Source organism: Engraulis encrasicolus, chromosome 22 (genome assembly GCF_034702125.1).
Source record: "Engraulis encrasicolus isolate BLACKSEA-1 chromosome 22, IST_EnEncr_1.0, whole genome shotgun sequence".
NCBI classification, from domain to species: domain Eukaryota; kingdom Metazoa; phylum Chordata; class Actinopteri; order Clupeiformes; family Engraulidae; genus Engraulis; species Engraulis encrasicolus.
The window spans coordinates 34205154-34227806 of NC_085878.1; the positions used below are offsets into that span (position 1 = coordinate 34205154).

Here is a 22653-nt window from a genome sequence, read left to right on the forward strand (position 1 = left end):
TACTATCTTCAAACATTCATAGTCCTCTCAACTTGCACTGCATAGCCTATGTTGTCTATTTTACGTTTGCAAACCATGACGAATATCGCTTTCATAACGCACATTGTTATTACGCAGAGGCATTTGACAAAGGTAGAGGACTTCATTCAATATGTATTGTGTTCGTGTGTTGTCTTATGGACCACAATGTCACCGAGACAGACGCACCTATTGCAAAGGTGAGCGCGAAGAGAAAAAATGGATTCTTGAATGTGGCAACTTCCTTTCAACATCACAGACCAATCAGGTTGGGTTACATAGGTATTGGTGCTATCGCGTCCCTCCCTCACCTTTTGGAAACAGCCAATAGTCCAACTCCCTTGGGAGATTGACTACAAGAAGAGAGGCAGAACCTAGCGCAGGTAACTGAGAAAAAATAGCGAGGAGGAGAAAAACCCTTAGGGCTTGTTATGGGGTTAGAGTGAAAGAAACCAAGATTTTTTTCCAACCTTCTTTACCAGTTAAACCAGTATCTCTGGATAGAGCACACACAAGTACCGGATCAGGTAGAGTTGTGGTCGCAAACTCTCTCGTCCTCTCTTCGAAAATTATCTCCTTTCCTTCTTCGTTTACTGCAATTGTATTTCCAGCTCTTTTGTTTGCTTCTCTTATCACTTGGAGAAAGGTGAACCCTCGTGTTATTTTTATTTGGTCTTTGCTTTTAATTGTAGTTTTTACCCTTGTGGTCCCTGATGGCTTCGCACAGTGATACTCTGGTGGTGTTCTTTGGGGCAACAGCTGGTGCAAATGGGGGTAAACTGGGTTCGGATGAGAGGGAATTAATTCTCTTGGTGTGGCAAATTGTGGATCTACATGAGAAAAAGGTACGAACCCTCCGACCTGTTGAACGGTTTCTAAACGTGGCTCACTTTACTGGTATATAACTAGCCCATAAATGCCTACTACTTTGACAGCTGACATATTTGTTAACGAGGTACGTTTACTGAAGTTTACTTTGCTACATTGTAGCCTGTATGATTTGATTAGCTATTTGTCAAAGGAACGTTCGACCACTTCAATTTGCGCACATGCCTGTTGTGTTTGGGCCTTTGTTACAGTTACATTTCTGAGCATTTCATTAAAAAATAGTGTCAATTGGTTGAAAATATAAATGAAATTATAAATACAAAAAACGTACCCCATTAAGAATATGTCAGAGCCATAGCCAACTACCTGTTTGGCTACCGGCGTTTAATTAGAGCTAACAGCTTTGCCACTTTGTTACAAAAAGAATAGTGTCTTGCTGATATGTTCATTGCACATGGCTTTGGTTGGTGTGTGTATGTTTGTGTGAGGCTTCGTTCAGGTATTATTGGTAGTCTTTTTTTCTGTGGAAGGCCTTTTGGTGAGTGGTGTTTGAACCGTGCTGTCGCAAAGAACAACATGCTGTGAAACCCTGGATCTCATTAACAGGTGGGGAAACTTCAGAGGCGTCTAGTAAAGCCGGACTCATTGGATTTAACAGACCAATGTAAAGAAGATACTGGTTTGACAGTGGACGAACTGTTGAAGGCCGAACCACTCGACACTGTTCTTCAACAGGTGAGCTGAATTATAAGTGATGACCTGCTGTGCGTAATGACCTGCTGTGCGTAAAACTATCTTGTAATGCTGCTGTCCTTTCTTATTCAGTGTTATCATTTTGACATTATTTAAGAAGATGGTGCATGTTTTCCCAATGGCCAATAGGCCTACAGTGTATGTTCGCTGTGATATTCTGAAATGGTTGTCTTTTGAATAATGGTTGTGAAATTCTTTCATATTTCATATTCGAGGCCTACTCATGTAGCCACCTGTTGCTCGTTTCAGGTGGCCCAAAAATTGTTTCCTCCTTGTGGCGTAAACTTGAGGGAGTTTAGTCAGACTTAATCTGCAACTGCTGAGAATGGAGGCTGCTGTGGGAACATGGGCAGGGCAGTGCCAGAGGCTTGGAGAGAGAAGGGGGGAGAGAGGCTGGGGGGAGCAGCAGGTCCGGTCTTGTTTTAAGGCTGAGGCACTCCATAGACATCTGGATGGCGGAATGTTTACCTGTGAGTGCACCAGCACCACCCTCCTGTAAATGTCAGCTCTCTCACAGGTAGTCTAGGGCTTGGACAGGGAGTGAGAGGCAGACAGGAGGCATTCGAATCTGGCCAAGGGTGGGAATTAGAAAACTAAAAGGATGGAGTTAAAGAGGGAGGGGGAGTATGGAGAGAGTGGGGTTGGAAACCAATACAACCTGTTAGTCCACTGGCTGTGTGTGTGTGTGTGTGTGTGTGTGTGTGTGTGTTTTCCTTTGCTGTGTTAAGACACTGGTGTTACATGACCAGGATGTGAATGAGTTTCAGGTTCCTCATAACCTGTGCAGGTATGTTTTGTCATAAGCTCATGCTGCCAAACGTGTTTCTCTACCTTTTGGTGCTGGGAGAATTTGTTTGCACTCCGTAAGCCCATCCCTGCCCTCCATTCTTTCATAGTGAGGCCTTAACATGTTTGTTGTCATGTGGAAATGTACTGTTAACAGGTTGTCTTGAGTTGCGTACACAAAAAGCATTGGTGAATTCTTACCAGGACATCAGTGTTTGGAAGTGGTGAGGGTTTTTTGTTTTTGGTTAGGGTCTCACTGATTGGCTTCTGTTGCCAAAACAGTTTTCATGTGAATATTAACCAGCATAATCAATTGTACCGTCTCACTTGGAACAACTGTTCACTTTCAACAGGGAAAGATGGGTTCTGTTGCTGTTTCCATAATACAACACACATCCTGAATAGGGTCTGTTGGTTCGTTTCATGGAGTTGTCACGTGGCCTGCTGGGAAAAGTAAATAAAGAGGTCAAGGACCTTTTTTTTGGTTTCCAGTCAGGTGTTCATCTGAAAAGGAGACCTGCTTTTAAGCATAAATCCAGCTCAGGATCCTCTAATTTCCCTCAGTAGCCCTGCACACCTGAGCTAACTATTATATTTATGTGTAGTGTAACGGAGGCCAACTAGCAGAGTGTAGCATGGCGCATTAGTAAACCTCCCTCCCAAAGCCTCGTACAGTATCGGTAGCGCAGAGCTATCGGACTGGTCCTTTTGCTCAGCGGTATCGTGCTGTGGCTCCCATACCCGAACCGATGCGTTGACTAGGAGGTAGAGAGTTCGAGACCCCAAGGGGGTGGACTGAATGGGAGCACCTCAGTTACACTAACTATTTTATTTATGTGTAGCAGAGAATAAAGAACTTTTGACTTCCTACTAAATCACTTACCCCAGCTATGTAATGTAATTTACGACAGTCGAGTGGCATTTTATTGTGGAAGCATTACACGCATGTATCAAGTTCTCACAGCCCTGTGTGACTCCACAACCTGTCACTTTGGTTTCGGCTGTATTTTAGGAGCATTTGAAAGATTAAGGAGAGGATGGTGACGGGAGGGGCTCTAGTAGAGACTGGGGCGGGCTGGCGTTTGGGTGGGTGTGGGGGTTGTTGAGGTAGGCTTACGGCCCTGGGCGCTTCGTCTCATTATCTTCACCTCTGCACCTGTTGAAACCCACTTGTGTGTGTGTGTGTGTGTGTGTGTGTGTGTTTGTGTGTGTGTATGCACGCGTGTGTGTGTGTGTTTGTGGGAAAGGAGTGACGCCATCTCACCTGTGTGAACTAGCCAGAGCTGATCCAGCAGGCCTCAGCTAGGGCTGGATGTGTCCACAAGCTAGAGCCTGTGTCAGGGGGGTTGTAATTATGACAGGGGGGTTGGGGTGGTTGTATTATGTCGGGTGTGTTAGGGGCTTCTGTCATTGTTCTACTCATCTTGATGCAGAATACCAGTATAATTGTGAAGTGTCAAGGTCTGGGGTTTCTAACCCCTTGCTCCCATTCCAGACCCTTCGATCCCCACTACTGCTGTATGTGTGGAAGTGCCACCTTGTTAACGTTGATCGATCTAAGGTTAAACAACGCAACAAAACCATGAAAAATGGGGAAAACCCCCAGAAAGCTAATGGCCAGTCGGGGAAACGGTGCAAGCACCTCCGCCTCCACCTCCTTGAATCACCTCACCATAGTCAGCCTGAGGCTCCCATAGAGATGTACGAAGAAGCTGGTTCAAGAGTAAATCAGGAGTAAATCGTGTAATAGAAGAGCCTGGTGTCCTTATTTTCTTAGGAAAGGTATTCAATGATTTACCTCTTAACTTAACCTGGTTAACTCCTGAACCAGCTTCTTAGTATAGGCCCCAGGCATGCACACCCAGCTCAGTAGGAGAGGTGGATGGACAGCTGAGCTGTGTGGTGAAGCTTCTGCTAATATGCAAATCCAGCTAGTCAGCCCGTGAGTGTGCTCTCGTCCTGCGGCTGAACTGCGCTGATAGAGCAAGGCACTACTTAACGCCAAGGTCACGGGACTGCATCAGCAAGATGTTGGGGAGTATTGAAATAAGTGCAGCCTTCCTGTGCTGTGTGTAACCACAAAGGGAAGAATAGGTCAGATAAATCACATGCGCAAGAATGCACCAAACACAGGCACTGTGGCTGCAACAGGTCACGGCATTTTTTGTGGTTTAGAAGGTTTTTTGGCACTTATTTACTTTTGGCATTTATTTGGCACAGGGACAGCATATAGTAATAACATCGAAAAAGCAGAAGGTAAACAATTGTGGTTTTGCGTCCCTAACCTGTCCCTACTCTAGACAAGTTGATCGCCCCTAAAAAAGAAAAGGCATTCAAAGCAGGGTCCCTGTGCACAACCACTGTCCAGGTGCTGGTGAAGTGCAGTCAAAGTAATCCAGCAAACTGGCCAGCAAAGAAAGACCAGTGTGTGATGATCTATACCCCTTTTACTTAAAGGCATTGTATGTAGGTCTGCTTAAACAGGATGATGACCCAGCGGTGAATAGTTCAGCATTGCTTCTGTGAGTGGGAGTGCGTGTGGTTGGACTGTTGGAGTTTGTGTGGTTGGTCAGCACTGCTTACTGTATGTGAGTGGGAGTGTGTATGTGTGTGGTTGGTGTGTTTGAAGCCATGGGGGATGGCAGAGCAGTCTCCACTCTCCAGGTTACTGTGTCTTTAACTACACGGCTGTCCTAGCACTTCCTGGTGCCTTATCTTGCCACCCCCCTCACTGTGTGTGTGTGTGTGTGTGTGTACGTGTCTACGCCTACCTGTGTGCTGGCCCGGACCTCGGTGTACAAACACGTCAGCCGTGCCACAGAGCAAACATCCCTGTTGGGGAAGAGTTGATCGATAGTGTAGGGGGCTAAAGATCACCTCCCCTGTTCTCACTGTACTGCACTTCCACTCCATGGCCCCAGTCATCACTCTGACGAGGAGAGGATGAAACTGAATGGCACTTAGTGTCATGTCAGTTTCCATTCATTATTCCTCAGATTCTGTCTATCTGATTCTGTCTATCTGAGGAAGACCGAGAGGTCGAAACGTCATTGCCAATGGATGAATAAATAAAAAGATGAAAAAATAACTTCAAGAAGAAAAATCCAAAGAAGTGTGCGAACCTTTTTAAAAAAAATACGTAATCTTTTTGTTCAGCACCAGGGATTGTGCACAAGTAACTCTCTACAAGTTTCCATTCATTACAAAATTACTTTGTGCTCATGTACATCACATGCGAGAGAAAAGTGTCTGTCTCTGTGTCTGTGTGTGTCTGTCTCTGTGTGTGTTTGTCTCTCTCCCTGTCTCTGTCTCTCTCTCTGTCTCTCTCTTTGTCTCTGTGTCTGTCTTTTGTGCATGTGTACCTGCATGCGTGCCTGGTAAAGGCTATTGGTTGCCTCAGGGAGAAAGAAAGAAAGAAAAAACGAGTTTGTAAATGTTTGCTCGCACCCATCTCTGCTCTCATTTTGAGCCTTTAGCTTTTAATGGCAGAGGGCGAGGCACTGTGCTCTGGTTCAAGGTGTGGCAATTATACCTTAAAACCATTTTGTGTGACACCGCACTGCACTGGCTAATCCCTCCAGGTGATTTGCCGAAGGTGGGGCCCTCATAGCTGTGAAAACAGCCGTGAGTAAACAGTGTGCGTGTTGGTGCCCTGCAGAGGTGTTGCGATGCTTTATCCCTCCTTATATCCTCACATTGCAACACAGCCAACAGGATACACACACACACACAGGTCAGGTGTGCTGCTCCCAGCGTTGCCAGATGAGATTGATTTCTAGCCCAAAAAATGCTCAAAAACCGCCTGCAAGCACTAAATCCCGCCCAATTTGAAATAAATTCTATTGATTTCTATGGCCATAAATTGGCAGAAAACCCCGTCCAATTGACCTTTTTACCCGCAGACGACCATCCTAAGAAACATAAGTGGGCAGAAAACAACCCAATCTGGCAACACTGGCTACTCTATTGTTTGACTAATGAGTAAATTCATCTGGGTTTTCTCACAGGCGTGTTTGACATTTGCTGTGTGCTGCTAATTGACCTCGACGATGCTGTCACCAGTCCAGAAGCAGGGCTGACCTGCTCTCTAGTTCTACTGTAATGAGCCTGAGCGTGGGCTTCTGTTGTGGGTTGGGTCTCGAGCCTGTCTGACCAGATGTAACTGCTTTGTGTGCTGACAGAATAACCTGGATGTTGGAAGAATGCGGTTCAATGAGCTTATCCTCCTACTCCACACATTGTGACAGTCTGAACCCTTACCCCACCCTTAATAACTGCACCTCTCTCTGTCTCTGTCTGTCTCTGTCTCTCTCTCAGAGGAAGCGTTGGTTATCTGTTGCTAATCTCTTGTGTGAATAAGTAATGACTTTATTGCTTTATGCTACTATGATGGCATCCTGGATAACTCCTACTCCAGCGGCACTATGTGTTCAGCTGAGATATTGATGTATGTATGTGTGTCTATGCGTGTTTACTGTTCATGGCCACTGCTTTGAGTACATAAGGGTTGGAGCAGGCGTCACCCAACAGTTTTTCTCTTCCTTTTAAGGGTGCTGACCAAAATATTGTAAAAATGAAAAAAGGTCGCACCATGCATAGGTTTCTTTTCGGCCCGAAACGCATCTGTGTAATAAAGAAACCTATGCATGGTGCAACCACTGCTTTGAGTAGCCATTTCTTCACATCATCCCCATGGTTATCTCCAGCTCTTTGGTTATGTGGCTGTTGTGTTCGGGTTGAGCCAGGTGTCTTCTGGTCGCTGGCCATTACGAAATGTGGAGTAGGTCACCATAGGAGGAGCTGTCAGACTGTCAGACTGGCCCCCGAAGCATGCTGGGAGGCCATGTCAATGATTTACAGGTGATTTGAATGGCAGTTAGCTATAGCCAGAATACTGTAGCCTTCACTCAAGCGCTATTATACACCCCTGTCGGCACGTGTGGCACAGGGAAGGGTATTTGGCTTTTCTTTCACTTTGTGTGAATGAGCAGCGACTACAGTAAGTTTGCCCGGAAAGGAAGAGCAGATGATGTGACGTGGGCAAAAACATGTGGCTCTGTGTCATCTTTAGCTCAAATGACCAGCAGTTCAATGTCTTAAAAATGTTTGAAGAAAGGTATGGTAAACCAGGGAGATGACTTGTGTGCTTCAGTGGCCGTTCCTGTAACTGACAAACTTACAGCAGCTAGCGGCTAAGCTTATGTTTCTCTCTCTCTCTCTCTCTCTCTCTCTCTCTCTCTCTCTCTCTCTCTCTCTCTCTCTCTCTCTCTCTCTCTCTCTCTCTCTCTCTCTCTCTCTCTCTCTCTCTCTCTCTCTCTCTCTCTCTCTCTCTCTCTCTCTCTCTCTCTCTCTCTCTCTCATATGCTGTGGCATGATTACAGTGCTTTAAGATCACTCCGTTTGAGTCCTGTCGTTAATAGCCAAAGGCCATGTCCAAAGAGCATGCGTTGTGATTGCTTCTCTTTCATGATGACACAAGAGCAGCCAAAGTGGGCCGGCACCTCATTGGTGGCGTCGTATGAAAGGCAAATGATTGTTTTGTAGGTCACATTTGGAAGCGCCTGTAAGGCGTTTTTAGCTTGGGTGGGGTAGACCAAATGGAAAAGAAGTTTGTGAACAAAATGTGAAGTTAATTGAACTCAACTCGCGCATGAGCACCTTTTTGATTTATGTTTGGCCTAATAAGAGCCTCTCCTATTTGTTTTCATATGGGTGATGGGGGTTGTCATTGACCTAATACAAACACTGCAATCAGGAAGTTGTTTACAAAACAAGCGCATTTGACAGAAATAAAGGTGATGTTTGTGCTCAAACAAAGACAAATGGTGGGCACTTTGACATGAACTGCACTCGCTGTTCTGTTTTTGGAACCCAGTTGCTGGCTTTGGGCTGTGTTGTTAAGTGAAAAATCTTGATCTGGGGATGGCAACGGTTGTGTGCCAGCAACAAAACCTGTCCAACCAGCCTGCACCTTGCACAGCAAGGCCCACACCTATAAGCACAGAACAGCATGTACACATTACACTGGCTGAGACGTCTGTAGAGCAACTTTTAATGGCAGCAGAAATCAGTCATGCTGTGTTTGCCAAAAAACTGCAACAAGGCAAACAACCTCCAAGGCACTTTTCAAAAGCTCGGGCATCCGTTCAATGACTAACCTCTTTCTGCTCTTGTTAAAGCTTGTTTGTGTGTGTGTGTGTTACAAAATGCCTCGCTCTTTCACACACACACACACACACACACACACACACACACACACACACACACACACACACACACACACACAAAGAAGTAAATATGTGACTATTTGAAAGTCAAATATTTTAGTGCAGTTCTCACAAGTAACCATCTCTCCTCTCTCTCTCTGTCTTCTTGTCTTCCTTTCTACCAACTCCAGTTCCAGCAGTCGGTGTCTGCAGAAGTGAAAGCCCTTGGCAGAAGTTCTTACACACTGTGCGTCGACAGCCCTTTGATAATACGACAGGTCCTCCATCCAGAAGCCTCCAAAAAGGTAATTCGGAAGAGAATACGTGGACATCAGTAGGGCAGGTGCCTGGACCAAACGGACAAAAACTGAAAAGAAATCAACACATTTCGCAAATTGCATTGTGATGATGGAATACGCGTAAACGTTGTACTCTTAAATGTTTGGGAGCATTGAATAGGGGTTAGCAAAAAAAACGTCATGACGATGCATTGCAATACTTATTTTCATGATATACCGCATCGATTCATGACGATAGTTTTCATGACGTTAGTTTTAATAGTTTTGTATTTAATAATACTGTACAATTGAATTCGCCACTAGTTATTTTTGCTCAGCGGTGAGTAGGTAATATTTCTGTTCAAATGGAAGCTCTCCCCCAGATGAAAAAATGCATTGACTTTTGAATGCTACACAGTAACTGACAAATAAGTTCACTATTCATCGTGATAGAATCGCGTCATGGCATATGTATCGGGATGCACCCTGAATCATGAATCCCTTGCCAATATCCACCCTTAGCATTGATCAGTGTTGCTGACCCTCATCATGTCGTTTAAATCTTCAGGACTCTGCCAGCAGCAGTGCAGTACACTTTACAGGGTGTAGGCCTAAACCACCACTACCTGCTGCTGCTGCTGCTGGTGATGCTGCTTTGATTTGAATGTGCTGCCTACGTGCGGCATGCATGCTTTGCATCTGCCTTAAATAAGAATGTAAAACTGGCTGATGTAAATGAGACTCTCACTTGTCCAGACATGACTCATTAGGATGTTGAAAGCACTAGAGCAGCTGCGGCTATCAGCTTTGTTCTGTCTTGTCATTTGGCCCGTGCCAGTTTGGCTGCGGGTGTTGAAACCCATGTCATGTGCCGTCTTGTGCTGAAGTTGATGTGTCCATTTCTCAAGGGATTCTTGGCAGTGTTTCCTTTCCTCATCATTTTTCGTAACCTGCTCTCTGTGTATTCTAATCCCCCTTGGGAATTTGTAGCATCTCTTGCATGCCTACCTACTAGCTTGACGTATTCTAACTCAGCCCTCAACGCAGTGCAGTTACATGCCGGTAGTATTCCAGTTTGAAATGGAATATTGTCAGTATTCGGTTTAAAATATGTTGGGATTTTTTGTTTGTAATACATGTGTGGAAGAGCGTTATGCTACCGGAACATTACCAAAATGTGTCCTTGTTCGGAATGACTCATGCACAAGCTGAATCCTGCCAGTATTCTATTTAAAATCAGAATATTCCCTACCTGTAAATGCTCTCAATGCTACTGCATAAAGACAGAGATTCGAAGAGTATAATGTTTTCTCAAGCTCTCTGATGGAGCTGTTTTAAAAATGCGTGCTGATTTAACTGAACTGGATGGACTGTGTGTGTTTCAGAATTTGGTTCTGCCAGAATGTTTCTACTCCTTCGTCGACCTGAGGAAAGAGTTCCACAAATGCTGCCCCAACTCGGGCCCAGTACGGGAGCTCACCGTAACCTCCATGATGGAATGTATCCTTTACACCCCAGCAATTTGTATTTAATTTTATTTGTATTATTTATCTTTTTTATTTTATTTATGTATTTCCAACTGTGCCTCTCCCTCTGGCTGGCTGTCTGGCTGGATGTAGTAGAAAAGAGTGAAAGCCCAATTGGGAAACTCCCAACTCCCATTCTCGTTGTGACACAGCACTCCACAGCACACAAGTGTTCACTGCACACAACGAAATGGCATTTATGCCTCACCCGTTCAAGGGGGCAGCCATGTAATCAGGTAGTCCAGGTCCCAAGTATAGATGGAAACATTTATTTGTTGGGGTGTCCTGAATTGTCTCTGTTTGGCTGTGACCTGGAAGTCTAGGTAACCCTGTCAGTTAATATGGGACATTGTGCAGTTATAAAACCAGATTCGGTTCTAGTCTGTTGTTTTTCATATGTATTCCCCCAAATATAAATGACGATATTGATATTCTTTTGGAGTGCGCTGCATTGTACTTAACGTTGTGAAATCCAGATGCCTGCATACCTGCTGTTACCGATCAGGAGTCTGGCATGACAGAGGTGGAGAATATGATGCTGATCACACTACACATGCTGGATGAGCCCTACAGTGAGTGGAGCACGCACGCACGCACGCACGCACGCACGCACGCACGCACGCACGCACGCACACTGAGTCCTACAGTGAGTGGAACACACACACACACACACACACCGAGTCCTACAGTGTGTGGACTACATCTCCTTCATAACCACATTCTCTCAGCCCATCTGCAGTTGCAACCCATGTCCTGTTACCACTATACATAATATGTGCACGGCACACACACACACGCAAATACAAATGGCTTCCTCTCAACCTTTAAACTATCTTTGGCTCTATCTTATACACACACACACACACACACACACACACACACACACACACAATCCTCTCAACCTTTCAAATATAACACCCTCTCTCACTCTCTTTCTCTCATACACACATACACACACACACAATCCTCTCAACCTATCAAATACCCCCCCCCCCCTCTCTCACACCCACACACACACACACACTCTCAACCTTTCAGCTACTCCACCTCCCCCATCTCTACCCCACCTAACCCACTGGTCTCCATGCGTATTAATTGTGGCTTGGAATGCTGGGATAGGATGGGGCAGCTTGACTCTCTGCCAGCTTGTATGGACCTGCACTGAGTGCAGACAGGAGAGGTTCTTTTTTTTTTAAAAAAAAGCTAGTCAGTCAGGCTGCAAAGAGACATGGGGAAAAATTATCTTCGCGTTCAATTTGCTACCTGCCTCTGTAAAAGAAATTTGAATGTCAGTTTGAAAACTTCTCTCTATCAGATGGGGCATGTTCAGTCACCAATAACCTCCTGGATTATCCTTCCTTCATTTCATAGGTCACAAGTTCACAGGCTACGAAGCTGTCAAGTACAAGTTTGAATCTGGAGCATGGTATGTGCAAATTCGAGACTTTTCCAAATGTCAATACTTTTTTTCAAAGCTAATATTTTGACTATTTCAGTGTGACCACTTAGAAGTAGGCCAATGTGCGTTGTGTGATGTGAGTTCACTAATTTTGTGTGCGAGTGAGTATGTGTGTTTTGGCATTGTGTGGTGTGTTTTCACTAATTTCATGTGTGTGCACGTATGTGTGTGGTTTTGGCGTTGTGTGATGTGAGTTCACTAATTTTGTGTGCGAGTGAGTATGTGTGTTTTGGCATTGTGCGTTGCGTGATGTGATATGTGTTCACTAATTTCATGTGTGTGTGCGTATGTGTGTGGTTTTGGCATTGTGCGTTGTGTGATGTGTGTTCAGTAATTTTGTGTGTGAGTATGTGTGTAGTTTTGGCATTGTGCGTTGCGTGATGTGAGATGTGTTCACTAATTTCATGTGTGTGGTTCTGGCACAGCAGCAAAACGGAGGCAGTGGACAGCGAGACTGTGATCAGGGCCAGAGGGTTGCCATGGCAGTCTTCTGATCAGGACATCGCACGCTTCTTCAAGGGCCTCAACATTGCCAAGTAAGTGGCATGGCTGCAGCTTTTGCATTGCATAACATGTGCAATATATGTATATATTTTTTGGAAGTTCAATATTGTGACGGGTATGCAATGTACGTAGTTTGAATGTGTGTAAAGAACGTATATTACAGCTTTTCTGTTCTGTTACTGTATGTGGGTCTCTGGTAGTTCTTTAGATTTCGTTAAGATTTCAGCCAGACAATTGCGTGTTTGTACTGTATGGGAGAGGCAGAGGGGGGTAAGTGAGTGAGTTTGAGAGAGGTTTACTGTACTGTATATGTTATTGTTATGTGGTTCACTCATAACCACACCTGAAATTGCCCTTGTGGGATTAGAAAGTCAAACATGGTTAATCCCATTCCAAAATAATAGTATTACATTCATTGTATGTATGTGTGTGTTTGCTGTAGGGGTGGAGTGGCTCTGTGTCTGAATGCGCAGGGCCGGAGGAACGGTGAGGCTCTGGTGCGCTTCATCAACGTGGAGCACAGAGACATGGCACTGGAGAGACACAAACACCACATGGGCAGCCGATACATCGAGGTGGGCCGCCATACCTTTCCGCCAGCACATACGGGGCCTTGCCTAAGAAGTTGGTTCAGGAGTAAACCAAGTTAAGGGGTAAATCATCTAATAGAAGAGCTTGGTTAGGACTCCAGGCTCTTCTATTAGATGATTTTTCTCTTAAATTAACCTGGTTTACTCCTGAACCAGCTTCATAGTATAGGGCCATGGACACATTTTTTTTCTTGTCAATTAGTGTTGATATGGGACAGGAAATGCGAGTGGGGAAAGAAGGATCTGGAAACGACCTCGGGTCGGAATCAATCTCTGTATCTCCTCACTTTATTGACCCCATTAGAATTTACGTCGTCATTGACTGCAGGCGCATTGTTTGCTCAAACGCACGCACACACGCACACACGCACACAGACACTGCAGAGCCTAAAGAGTGAAGACCTGCCATCCTGAAGCGTTTGTAGTTAGATATCCTAAAAAAAGAAGTACACTTGTTACGCTATACTGAGAGGGAATAGGCTCTTCCAGAAGCATAGGAGATGTCTGTGGACAAGAAATGAATCATACCGACTGGACTGAGGACCTCATCAGGAATACCCATGTCCGTGGTGCCCACTTCATATCTGAAGTTATCATGAACATCCATTTTCTTTTTTCGGGAAAAAAAAACACCTGGCTAGTTTCTTTACAAATGTGCGGTACATACATGGTCGATTCCGCTCCAGCAATGCGTGCGCAGCCCGATTACGTCACATCTGTGTGTAAACGGTAAAGGCAACTATGGGACGGTGCTTTTAGCCCACTGATTATGGGCTATGCTTTAGCCCTCTGATTATTTACAATGTCAATTGTTTACTAAGTTACCAAAAAAACCAGCATGAATAATAAATCATTTTCGGGAACGTGTAGCTCTTGTTGAGCCAGTGTCTTTATCTTTTTGTGTGCAGGTGTACAAAGCGACTGGTGAGGAGTTTCTGAAGATCGCCGGAGGTAAGAGTGTGTGTGGTGTAGAGTGCCAGCCTGGCTCAGCTCAGGGCGAACCCAATCCCCGCAGGCTTCCTTCCTCCCCCCTCGGCAGCGCGCTGCATGCATGCATGACCACAACACTACTGCACATCCGCACTCCGCAGCCCACCACACACACACACACACACACACACACGCACACAGACAGCCTCTCTGCCAGAAGCTGAGACTCACTCGCCCCGTCACACCAGCTCTCTTCCAATCTCCTTCATTCAAACACACACATTCACTTGCACACAGGTAAACATTCACTTGCACACAGGTACACACTCACCTGCACACAGGTACATGCATACACACACACACACCCACACAAACACTCACATACACGTGGGGTATGCACACACTTGCACATACACACAACTGCACACAGGTACGCGCACACACACACAGCCACACATACATCTACACACACACACACACACACACACACACACACACACACACACACACACACACACACACACACACACACACACTTCCCTGGGGCCCATTCTCAGAGGCTTATCCTGTGGGAATGAAAGGGCCTTTGTGAGCACGCTCCTGGGGCCTGCCTCTCTCCTCTCCTCCTCGCCTCTCTCCTCTCCTCGCCTCTCCTCTCCTCAGCCTTACTGCTGGAAACCTTACTCCCGCCCAACTGCGGCTCACCTGTTTGCAGGCCCCTGCCACGGCGCTCGGAGAGAGCCCATACCCGGGGGAGTGAGGGGGGCAGGCGGCCAGTGAAAAGCCTGGCTCTGACACCACACAAAGGGGGTGTAGAAACACAAAGGCCAGGCTGAGATTAGTGTGATTGGGAGGGAGGGAGGGAGGGCGCTGGGTTGTTGAGGGTGGGGGTGGGAGTTGTTGGTTGTGGAAGGAGTGAAGGCAGATTCACTCGGCTGATAAAGCCGATAAACGAAGCAGGACTTTGATCCGACTCCAAACAGATCAATAATGTTTCACTAGTGGGTTTTCACACCACTTTCTTTGGTGTCTCATTTGTTCTGTTCTGAATTGAAGAAAAACCCTGAATGTCAGCTTAATATTATTGATATGAAGTCCAATGCAAAGCTTCACTACTTTAAATGTAGTGATACTAGAATATTATGTCCACAGTATGATACACAATTTAAAAAAAACACTTGATCACTTGATAATATGGAAAAATATCTTCCTGAAGATCCATGTTTTATCTTGCATTATGTGGATTTCAGTCTTTCTGATGGCATATTATATTAATGATTGCCCTGATCTCAAATGTCTTTCGCCAGGCACGTCCAACGAGGTGGCCCAGTTCCTGTCTAAGGAGGGCCAGGTGATCATCCGCATGCGGGGGCTGCCCTTCACCGCCACCCCCCAGGACGTGCTGGGCTTCCTGGGGCAAGAGAGCCCCGTAACGGATGGCAGTGAGGGGCTCCTGTTCGTCAAGTACCCCGACGGCCGGCCCACTGGAGACGCCTTCGTGCTGTTCTCCTGCGAGGAGTACGCCCAGAACGCCCTGAAGAAGCACAAGCAGATCCTGGGCAAGAGATACATCGAGCTGTTCCGAAGCACCGCCGCCGAGGTGCAACAGGTGGGCTTGGCTGTTTCAGTTATCCTCTTCCGTCACATTCCAGTTTGAAGTTTCAAAAACAAACAGGAAATCAGAGTGCTTCTGGGTCTTCACCTTTTTCCTTGGTGCTCATCAGTGTAGGGGCTCTGAAACTTTTTCCAGGCAGAGAAAATTTCAGGCACTCAATTGTTGCAATTTTTACTTTTTATGTGGCTACAATTGTTAATTTTTTTTACCTTGAGTGCCTTGGATTTTCTGCAGTCTGAAGTTTTTCTTTTGTTTCAGACATGTGGATGCTTTTTTTGCCTTTTCCTGACATGTTTTGATGGTGTAATTTCCATCTTCATCATAAGGTCACATAGATGTTGATGTGTGACATGCTTTAAAATCAGCTGATGTTGTGGAGGGTAGACCTCCCTGTCAATGTTGACAGATTGGTTACATCTCCTGCTGTGAGAGACTGTCCCCTCAGGATGGGGCTCCAGGTGTGGGAGAACATCTATACCCTCCCTCATCCCTCATCACACGTCTCAAACTAAAGAAAAATGTCATACTTGATTCAACATTTTGACATAATGAATGTGATAAATCCATTTAATTTTGCTTCTTATTGGTATGATCTAATACACCAATGTGGTGTAATGTAATAATTATGCAATACTAATATAATGATAATGGAACACTCTATTTGTTCTTCACTGGGTTCTTTCCAACCACAGCTCACAGAAATGTTGTAGCAATACTGAGAAATCTGCTCAAAGGATTTATTTCTTTTAGCTGCTTTCAGTTTTGGCATGCCCTTTTTATGGAAGTGCTGGAACTGAAAGGAAGTTCAGTTAGAAAAGGGACCAAACTAGCTTTAGACATAGACCTCAACTAAGAGTGAATATTATTTGGAAGGTGGGCACCCAATTTTCCCAAACTGTTCTATGAATGCAGCTCAATTTATAATGGTCAAGTGTCCACAGACACCTGCAAATGTCTGAACCAACCTTTTGAAATGATTTCTGCGGACCACAAGACTGATATCCGATGCCACTATAGAAAGATGGTTGTTAAGCTATATTGATATTTTAACAGCCTTCAACTTCCCCCTTTGACAGTTTTATTCAGCTGCTCTTGTCAGGTTTAGGTCACAACCCTTGATAAACTCCCCACACTACCAGAGAATAATTAGTCCTGCCTTTCATCAGTCAGCATGACTCACTCATTTCAACACTCCGATTCCTACACTGTGAAATATTTTTAAGGTCCTCCCACCTTTTTAAGGTTTTAAAGTTTTTAATGTGTGTATATATAACTAACTCTCCTTTTTATACAGAAATGTATGTGTATATAACCATAGCTGATTTAATTTATTCATTTGATTGATTGATTGATTTGATTTTTATTTTTAGACATGTGAAGATTGTTCATGTTTTAATGTGTGTTTGTTTGATGGTTTCCTGACCAGGGACCACAGGTGTAAATTTGCTTTCTAGCTAACTCTAGTACTGTAACTGTCCTTTCCTGTACATTGCCCCTGTCAAATAAGCCAATAAACTAAACAAAAACTTTCCCTGTCTTAGCCATGAAATGGTGACACTTGCTATGTTGGCAATAAACTGAAACCAACAGTCAACACGCTTCCTCCTGTGTATACTGTCTGCCATGTGTAGGTTTGAACCGCTACATGTCCAGCCCTCTGATGTCTTCTATTGTCTGCCGTGTCTAGGTTTTGAACCGCTACATGTCCACTCCTCTGATCTCCACACTGCCGCCCACCCCCATGGTGTCGGTCCCGGTGCCTGTGCTGGCCACGCCCCCCTTCCTGGCCACGGGCAGCACACGTGACTGCGTCCGGCTGCGGGGCCTGCCCTACACGGCGGCCATCGAGGACATCCTGGAGTTCATGGGGGAGCACACGGTCGACATCAAGCCCCACGGCGTCCACATGGTGCTCAACCAGCAGGTACCCACATAGTCACTCTCACTCATGTCCTGTAGAGCAGGGGTGGGGAACCTTTCATCTTAGAGGCCACTTCGAATTCCTCCAAGGGCCATACGTTTTCTGAGGGCCGTACTATGAACACAAACCAGGATTTCCCCCTGCAATTTAGGCCTATATATTGAAGGCAGCTACCTTTTTAAAACAGACTCCACCAGTTGCCCTGAATATAACTTAATTGTATTGCAAATGTATTTTCCAAGATTCCTTTAAAAAAACTGTCCCATTTCATGTGGAGCTGCATAACATTAAAATTATATCGGGGGCCGGATAAAACGGCCTCAAGGTCCCCAAACGGCCCTCGAGACATAGGTTCCCCACCCCTGCTGTGGAGCCACAACCAGCAGGCACCCACACTGTAGAGACACGATCCCCCTTACACCTTTTGGACCTAATAATATATTTGCAACCAACCTGCCAAACCTCCCAATTTTTCAAAATGCCAACATTTCCCCCTTATTATTGCTTTTTTGTGTAGTAAAATGAAAATTGTATGAAAAGTAAATGCCTTATAACCATTCCATAACATTAGCAACAGCATTCACCTGTATGATTAATATTATAGGAACAGACAATATCATGCAAAGAGTCCCTTCTGTCTGTGGACCCCCCCCTTGCAGTACCACTGCGGCTCCCCCCAATGGGTCCCGACCCCCCGCTTGGGAACTGCTGCTGTAGTGATTCTCAAACCGCACCTGCCACTTTTTACTGGCTTGCACAACGCTGCTCAAGCATTGCAAAGGGAATAAATCACACACCATGTTCATGTAGAAATGCATTAAACTGTCACTCTGGTGTCTGCCTCGAGCACATTATGCAAGCAATTTATGCAAAAATGCCATCTGCAAAGGGGATATATTTTTTAATATATATCTTATAAAACTGAACTTGTGATATAGTCTGTGCACCCCGTGCACGTTTGATCATAAATCATGTATTACTACTGTATATGTAGCCACTTGTATACAGTGCATGTCTTTGTTTCAATGTACTGTGGTTAAATGGTTGTGTCATCAGTTGTTGAAACGCTGATTGATTTCAGTACAGTAGAAATTCACGAGACATGCATCATTTTTTCCAAAATCGGTAAAAAAAATGACTAGCTGCTGATAATAAACCGCTAATACCATGTTGGTATTACAATAGTATGATAACGGCACAGAAATAACATGTTAATACAGTAGTGCTAATGGGCAATTTTCACAATGCCATAGAGGTCAGAGTTTTGCGATGATGCAGTCCCCTCAATGGGTGCCACCCTGGGTGTCCTTTTCAGGCAATGGTTGGCCCTCCCCTAGGGCCGCCCCTGACTGAAATGATGGCGCATTTTTCGAACCAATAAAATTACGTACCTGACTTGACATGACCTTGTCTGGCCTGGCTTGGCTCCACAGGGTCGTCCCTCGGGTGATGCCTTCATCCAGATGAAGTCTGCGGACAGGGCCTTCATGGTGTCCCAGAAGTGCCACAAGAAGATGATGAAGGATCGCTACGTGGAGGTCTTCCAGTGCTCCACAGAGGAGATGAGCTACGTGCTGATGGGGGGAACCCTCAACCGCAGCGGCCTGTCGCCCCCACCCTGCAAACTGCCCTGTGAGTCACACACACACACACACACACACACACACACACACACCCCTTCGCCCCCACCCTGCAAACTGCCCTACACACACACACACACACACACACACACAAATGCAACGGCCTCTCATGTCCGCCCTGCAAACTGCCCTGTGAGTACTACACCAGTGCTACAACACACACACACACACACACCCCTTCGCCCCCACCCTGCAAACTGCCCTACACACACACACACACACACAAATGCAACGGCCTCTCATGTCCGCCCTGCAAACTGCCCTGTGAGTACTACACCAGTGCTACAACACACACACACACACACACACGCACACATGCACACATGCACCAAAGACATGCAGGCCCGTGGAAAACTTTTCTTGAAAAATGTGCATTTATGTTGTAATTGTGGCAAGTTCTGAAGTTGTGTAGAGGAATTGTTGCTTGACTGTTGGGCTCACCTCTGCTAAAGTGAAACTCATCTATTTGGAGAGGCATGCTGCACTAAATCATAGTTACACTGAGGGGAACTTGCAAATCTGATGAATATGATTTTTTTTGGGTGTGTTTCATTTAAAACCAATTCTAGTTCTATTCATTGTGTTGTTCTTACGTACTGCAGACTGCTAAGACAAAAGTAGGTCCGGCTGAACTAACTAGGATATCGTGTCTCTGCCCTGCCCATGTTATATGCCATTCATATCAGTATAGCCATTTTCGCAGATAAGATTTCAGGCTTATCTTGAAGGAAGAATGATCCCTGCCTCTGTGCCTACCTGCTGTAACAGTAGTCTGCGTGCAACTACCCAATGTCAAACCCTCCTGTGCCATGAGTAGAAAAGGATGTACTCTCTTGCATGGACATGGTGCATTAAACATTTGGTGCGGCCTATCTGATTACTTTTTTTTTAAAACTTAAACTCGGGGAAAGTTGTTGCTGGGTATGAGTACCCCTACGATAAAACCCTCTTGTGTTAGCAGTGAGGGATTAGCCAGCCACTCTGCTACCGCCAGCAGAGGGAGGGTCTCCTCTCCTCTGCTCTCCACCACTTCTCTGACCTTGCTGTAATCAGGAGCAGGCTAATAATTAGCCAGGCTGCTGCGGCACACTGTGGAGGGAGACTAGACTACCCAGCCAGTGGGGGGTTACATCCCATTGGTCCGACAGCCCTTTAGTCAGACAACCCATTAGCCTGACCGCATACGTTAAAACTAGGTTACCCAGCCAGTGGGTGCCTGTGCTGCTGTGGAGGAGGGTGTGCTAGGTTACCCAGCCAGTGGGGGCCTATGCTGTTGATGGAGGCTAGCCACTAGGCTACCCAGCCAGTAGGTGCCTGTCTGTGCTGTGGAGGGGGGCTACCCAGCCAGTAGGTGCCTGTCTGTGCTGTGGAGGGGGTTTAGCCAGCCAGTGGGTGCCTGTGTTGTTGAGGGAGGCTATGCTACCCAGCCAGGCTGCTGCGGCGTGCTGTGGGGGGAGGCTAGGCTACACAACCAGTGGGTGCCTGTGCTGTTGGAGGAGGTTATCCAGCCAGTGGGTGCCTGTGCTGTGGAGGGGGGCTATGCTACCCAGCCAGTGGGTGCCTGGCTGCAAGACTCCAAGACCCGATGCCATCACAGTCGTATGTATGAGGGCAGTTGGCAGGCGGGGGGCGGAGGGAGCCCTTTGTCTTGCAAGCCAAGCCAGGCAGCCGGCTGACTGACTGACTCGCATGCTGAGGAGGTAGAATGGCTGGCTGGGTGTCCCGCATAGCCCTGCTCAGCCTGTTTGTGTGTAAATACCTGGGGAGGCGTGGCTCTGTGTGTGTGTGTGTGGGTGTGTTTTGTGTGTTTGAGTTGGACCCAGATATCCCCAAGGACGTTTTGGCTGTGACTCCATGTCCTTGTCACCAGAATGTGTCCCCACTGTACTAGTCTTGCCTAATGTTTCAGATGGCAATATCGCAGGACTCCAGATTAACTTTTTTCACCACCAGCCAAAATGGCTAGTAGATGCCAAACACACACTCACTAATGGGTCAAAGTGGCTAGTAAGTTAGTCTTTTCTTCCAGCCAAACTGAATTTTCACCAGCATTTGGCCGGTTGGTGGGTGTTAATTTCGGGCCCTGGCTATATGTGCTAGTTTTACGTGTACTCAAAAGATCTAATCACCTCATCTAACTGACTGAGTAATTATTCAAATGAGAATGAGATGGCTTTGTAACTAACTGACTTTGTAACAGTGCCAACTAAAGGCTTTTGCGTTTTTGCCTCATAAAACTTGAATTTTCACCTCTTCTTAACACCTAAATAGAGCCCTTTTTTGTATTGTGTAGGCTGGCTGCTCTGTACTTAGAACACTTACAGGCCTGTCTTCTATGTGGGAATTCTTGCCATTCAAATAGTTTGAGAACATACTTTTTAAATCTATATAAAATGCATTTTTGCAATGCAATGGGATGCCCAATACAAACATTTAAAATTTCCCCAAAATTTTCTAAAATGGAATTGCGTCATTTTGCAACGAAGCGCTTCATATTTTTGTTCTTCTTCTTCTCCTCCTCCCAGGTCTGTCTCCCCCGACGTACGCCGCCTTCGCCACCCCTTCTGCCATCCTGCCCTCTGAGGCGGCCCTGTACCAGCCCCCCCTACTGGCCACTCCCAGAACTCCTCAGCCATCCCCCCACTCGGCCGCCGCTGCCCACTCGGCCGCCGCAGCCCACGCCGCTGCTGCCCACGCCGCTGCTGGCCACGTGCCCACCCTGGCATACTACCCTCCCCAGCCCCACGCACAGCTCTACATGAACATGAACATGAACTACACCGCATACTACCCCAGGTACCTGTCTAAGCCGCCACTGCTGGGTGTGCATGTGTAGAGTACTTTTAATAATCCCGTAGGAAGTTGAGGTGTCTGTGAGCTTACATCGATACTAAAATGCACAAAAACGTGTGCAATGTGCGTGTGTGCAATGTGTGTGTGTGTGTACATGGTAAAGGTGTGGGCTTTGGTCGACAGCGTGGAGCCTGCTCCCATTCCCCTATCTCTTAGTCATGCTGAACTGAGTCAACTGCTTTTTGTTTGAAGTTTTTTTCCCTTCTTCCTCCCTCTGGTGTTGAAAAGGTGGTAGTCCTTTAGTGAACAGTAACATGTTTATTTGCGGTCCTGAGAAGAGTCAAAGTGATTTTTAAAAATATTAGAGTAGAGTCGAGTAACTGTATTGATCCCCGGGTAAGGAACAACAAGGACCCATAGTACCAGAATTGGTTAGTTTTATTGATTAAAAGGAGGCCCCACATTTTTGTTCATACTGTTATTGTCCACATAGATGACTTGTAGATCAGGACCCGGTTTGTGAAAAGCATTGTTGCTAACTACATAAACAACTTAGTTGCTCGCAAATGAGGAATTACATTTCAACAGACTAAGTTTGCTAACTGGCATGCAACATTGCTTTTGAGAAATTGACACACCCAGCTCTCTATACATGTAAACATAAAAGTTTATTTCTTCTGATGTTGATGGTTTTTGTGCCTGGAGTGTCGCTACTTTTGCTGTAGTGCGTACATCCAGCATGCTCCACTTCCTTTTTCACACTCATCTCTGGTGTGTATATGAAAATGTTATTGTCAGAGTAGGGG

The 22653-nt window shown here is 45.8% G+C and overlaps 1 protein-coding gene across 4 annotated transcripts in view; it reads left to right on the plus strand.

Moving 5' to 3' along the window:
- The first annotated feature begins 391 nt into the window (after nucleotides 1-391).
- esrp2 (epithelial splicing regulatory protein 2) overlaps nucleotides 392-22653 on the plus strand; it is a 28946-nt gene continuing 6684 nt past the window's right edge. For 2 of the 4 annotated variants that reach the window (XM_063188558.1, XM_063188561.1), the window contains exons 1-13: nucleotides 392-863; nucleotides 1453-1581; nucleotides 8783-8896; nucleotides 10255-10369; nucleotides 10872-10967; nucleotides 11767-11821; nucleotides 12280-12390; nucleotides 12801-12933; nucleotides 13857-13899; nucleotides 15186-15487; nucleotides 17181-17417; nucleotides 18848-19046; nucleotides 21580-21850. In XM_063188558.1, coding sequence (XP_063044628.1) covers nucleotides 732-863; nucleotides 1453-1581; nucleotides 8783-8896; nucleotides 10255-10369; nucleotides 10872-10967; nucleotides 11767-11821; nucleotides 12280-12390; nucleotides 12801-12933; nucleotides 13857-13899; nucleotides 15186-15487; nucleotides 17181-17417; nucleotides 18848-19046; nucleotides 21580-21850 — 1937 coding nt within the window. In that variant the 5' untranslated portion in view covers nucleotides 392-731. The remainder of the gene's footprint in view (nucleotides 864-1452; nucleotides 1582-8782; nucleotides 8897-10254; nucleotides 10370-10871; nucleotides 10968-11766; nucleotides 11822-12279; nucleotides 12391-12800; nucleotides 12934-13856; nucleotides 13900-15185; nucleotides 15488-17180; nucleotides 17418-18847; nucleotides 19047-21579; nucleotides 21851-22653) is intronic. The other 2 variants (XM_063188559.1, XM_063188560.1) reach the window with 2 other exon arrangements.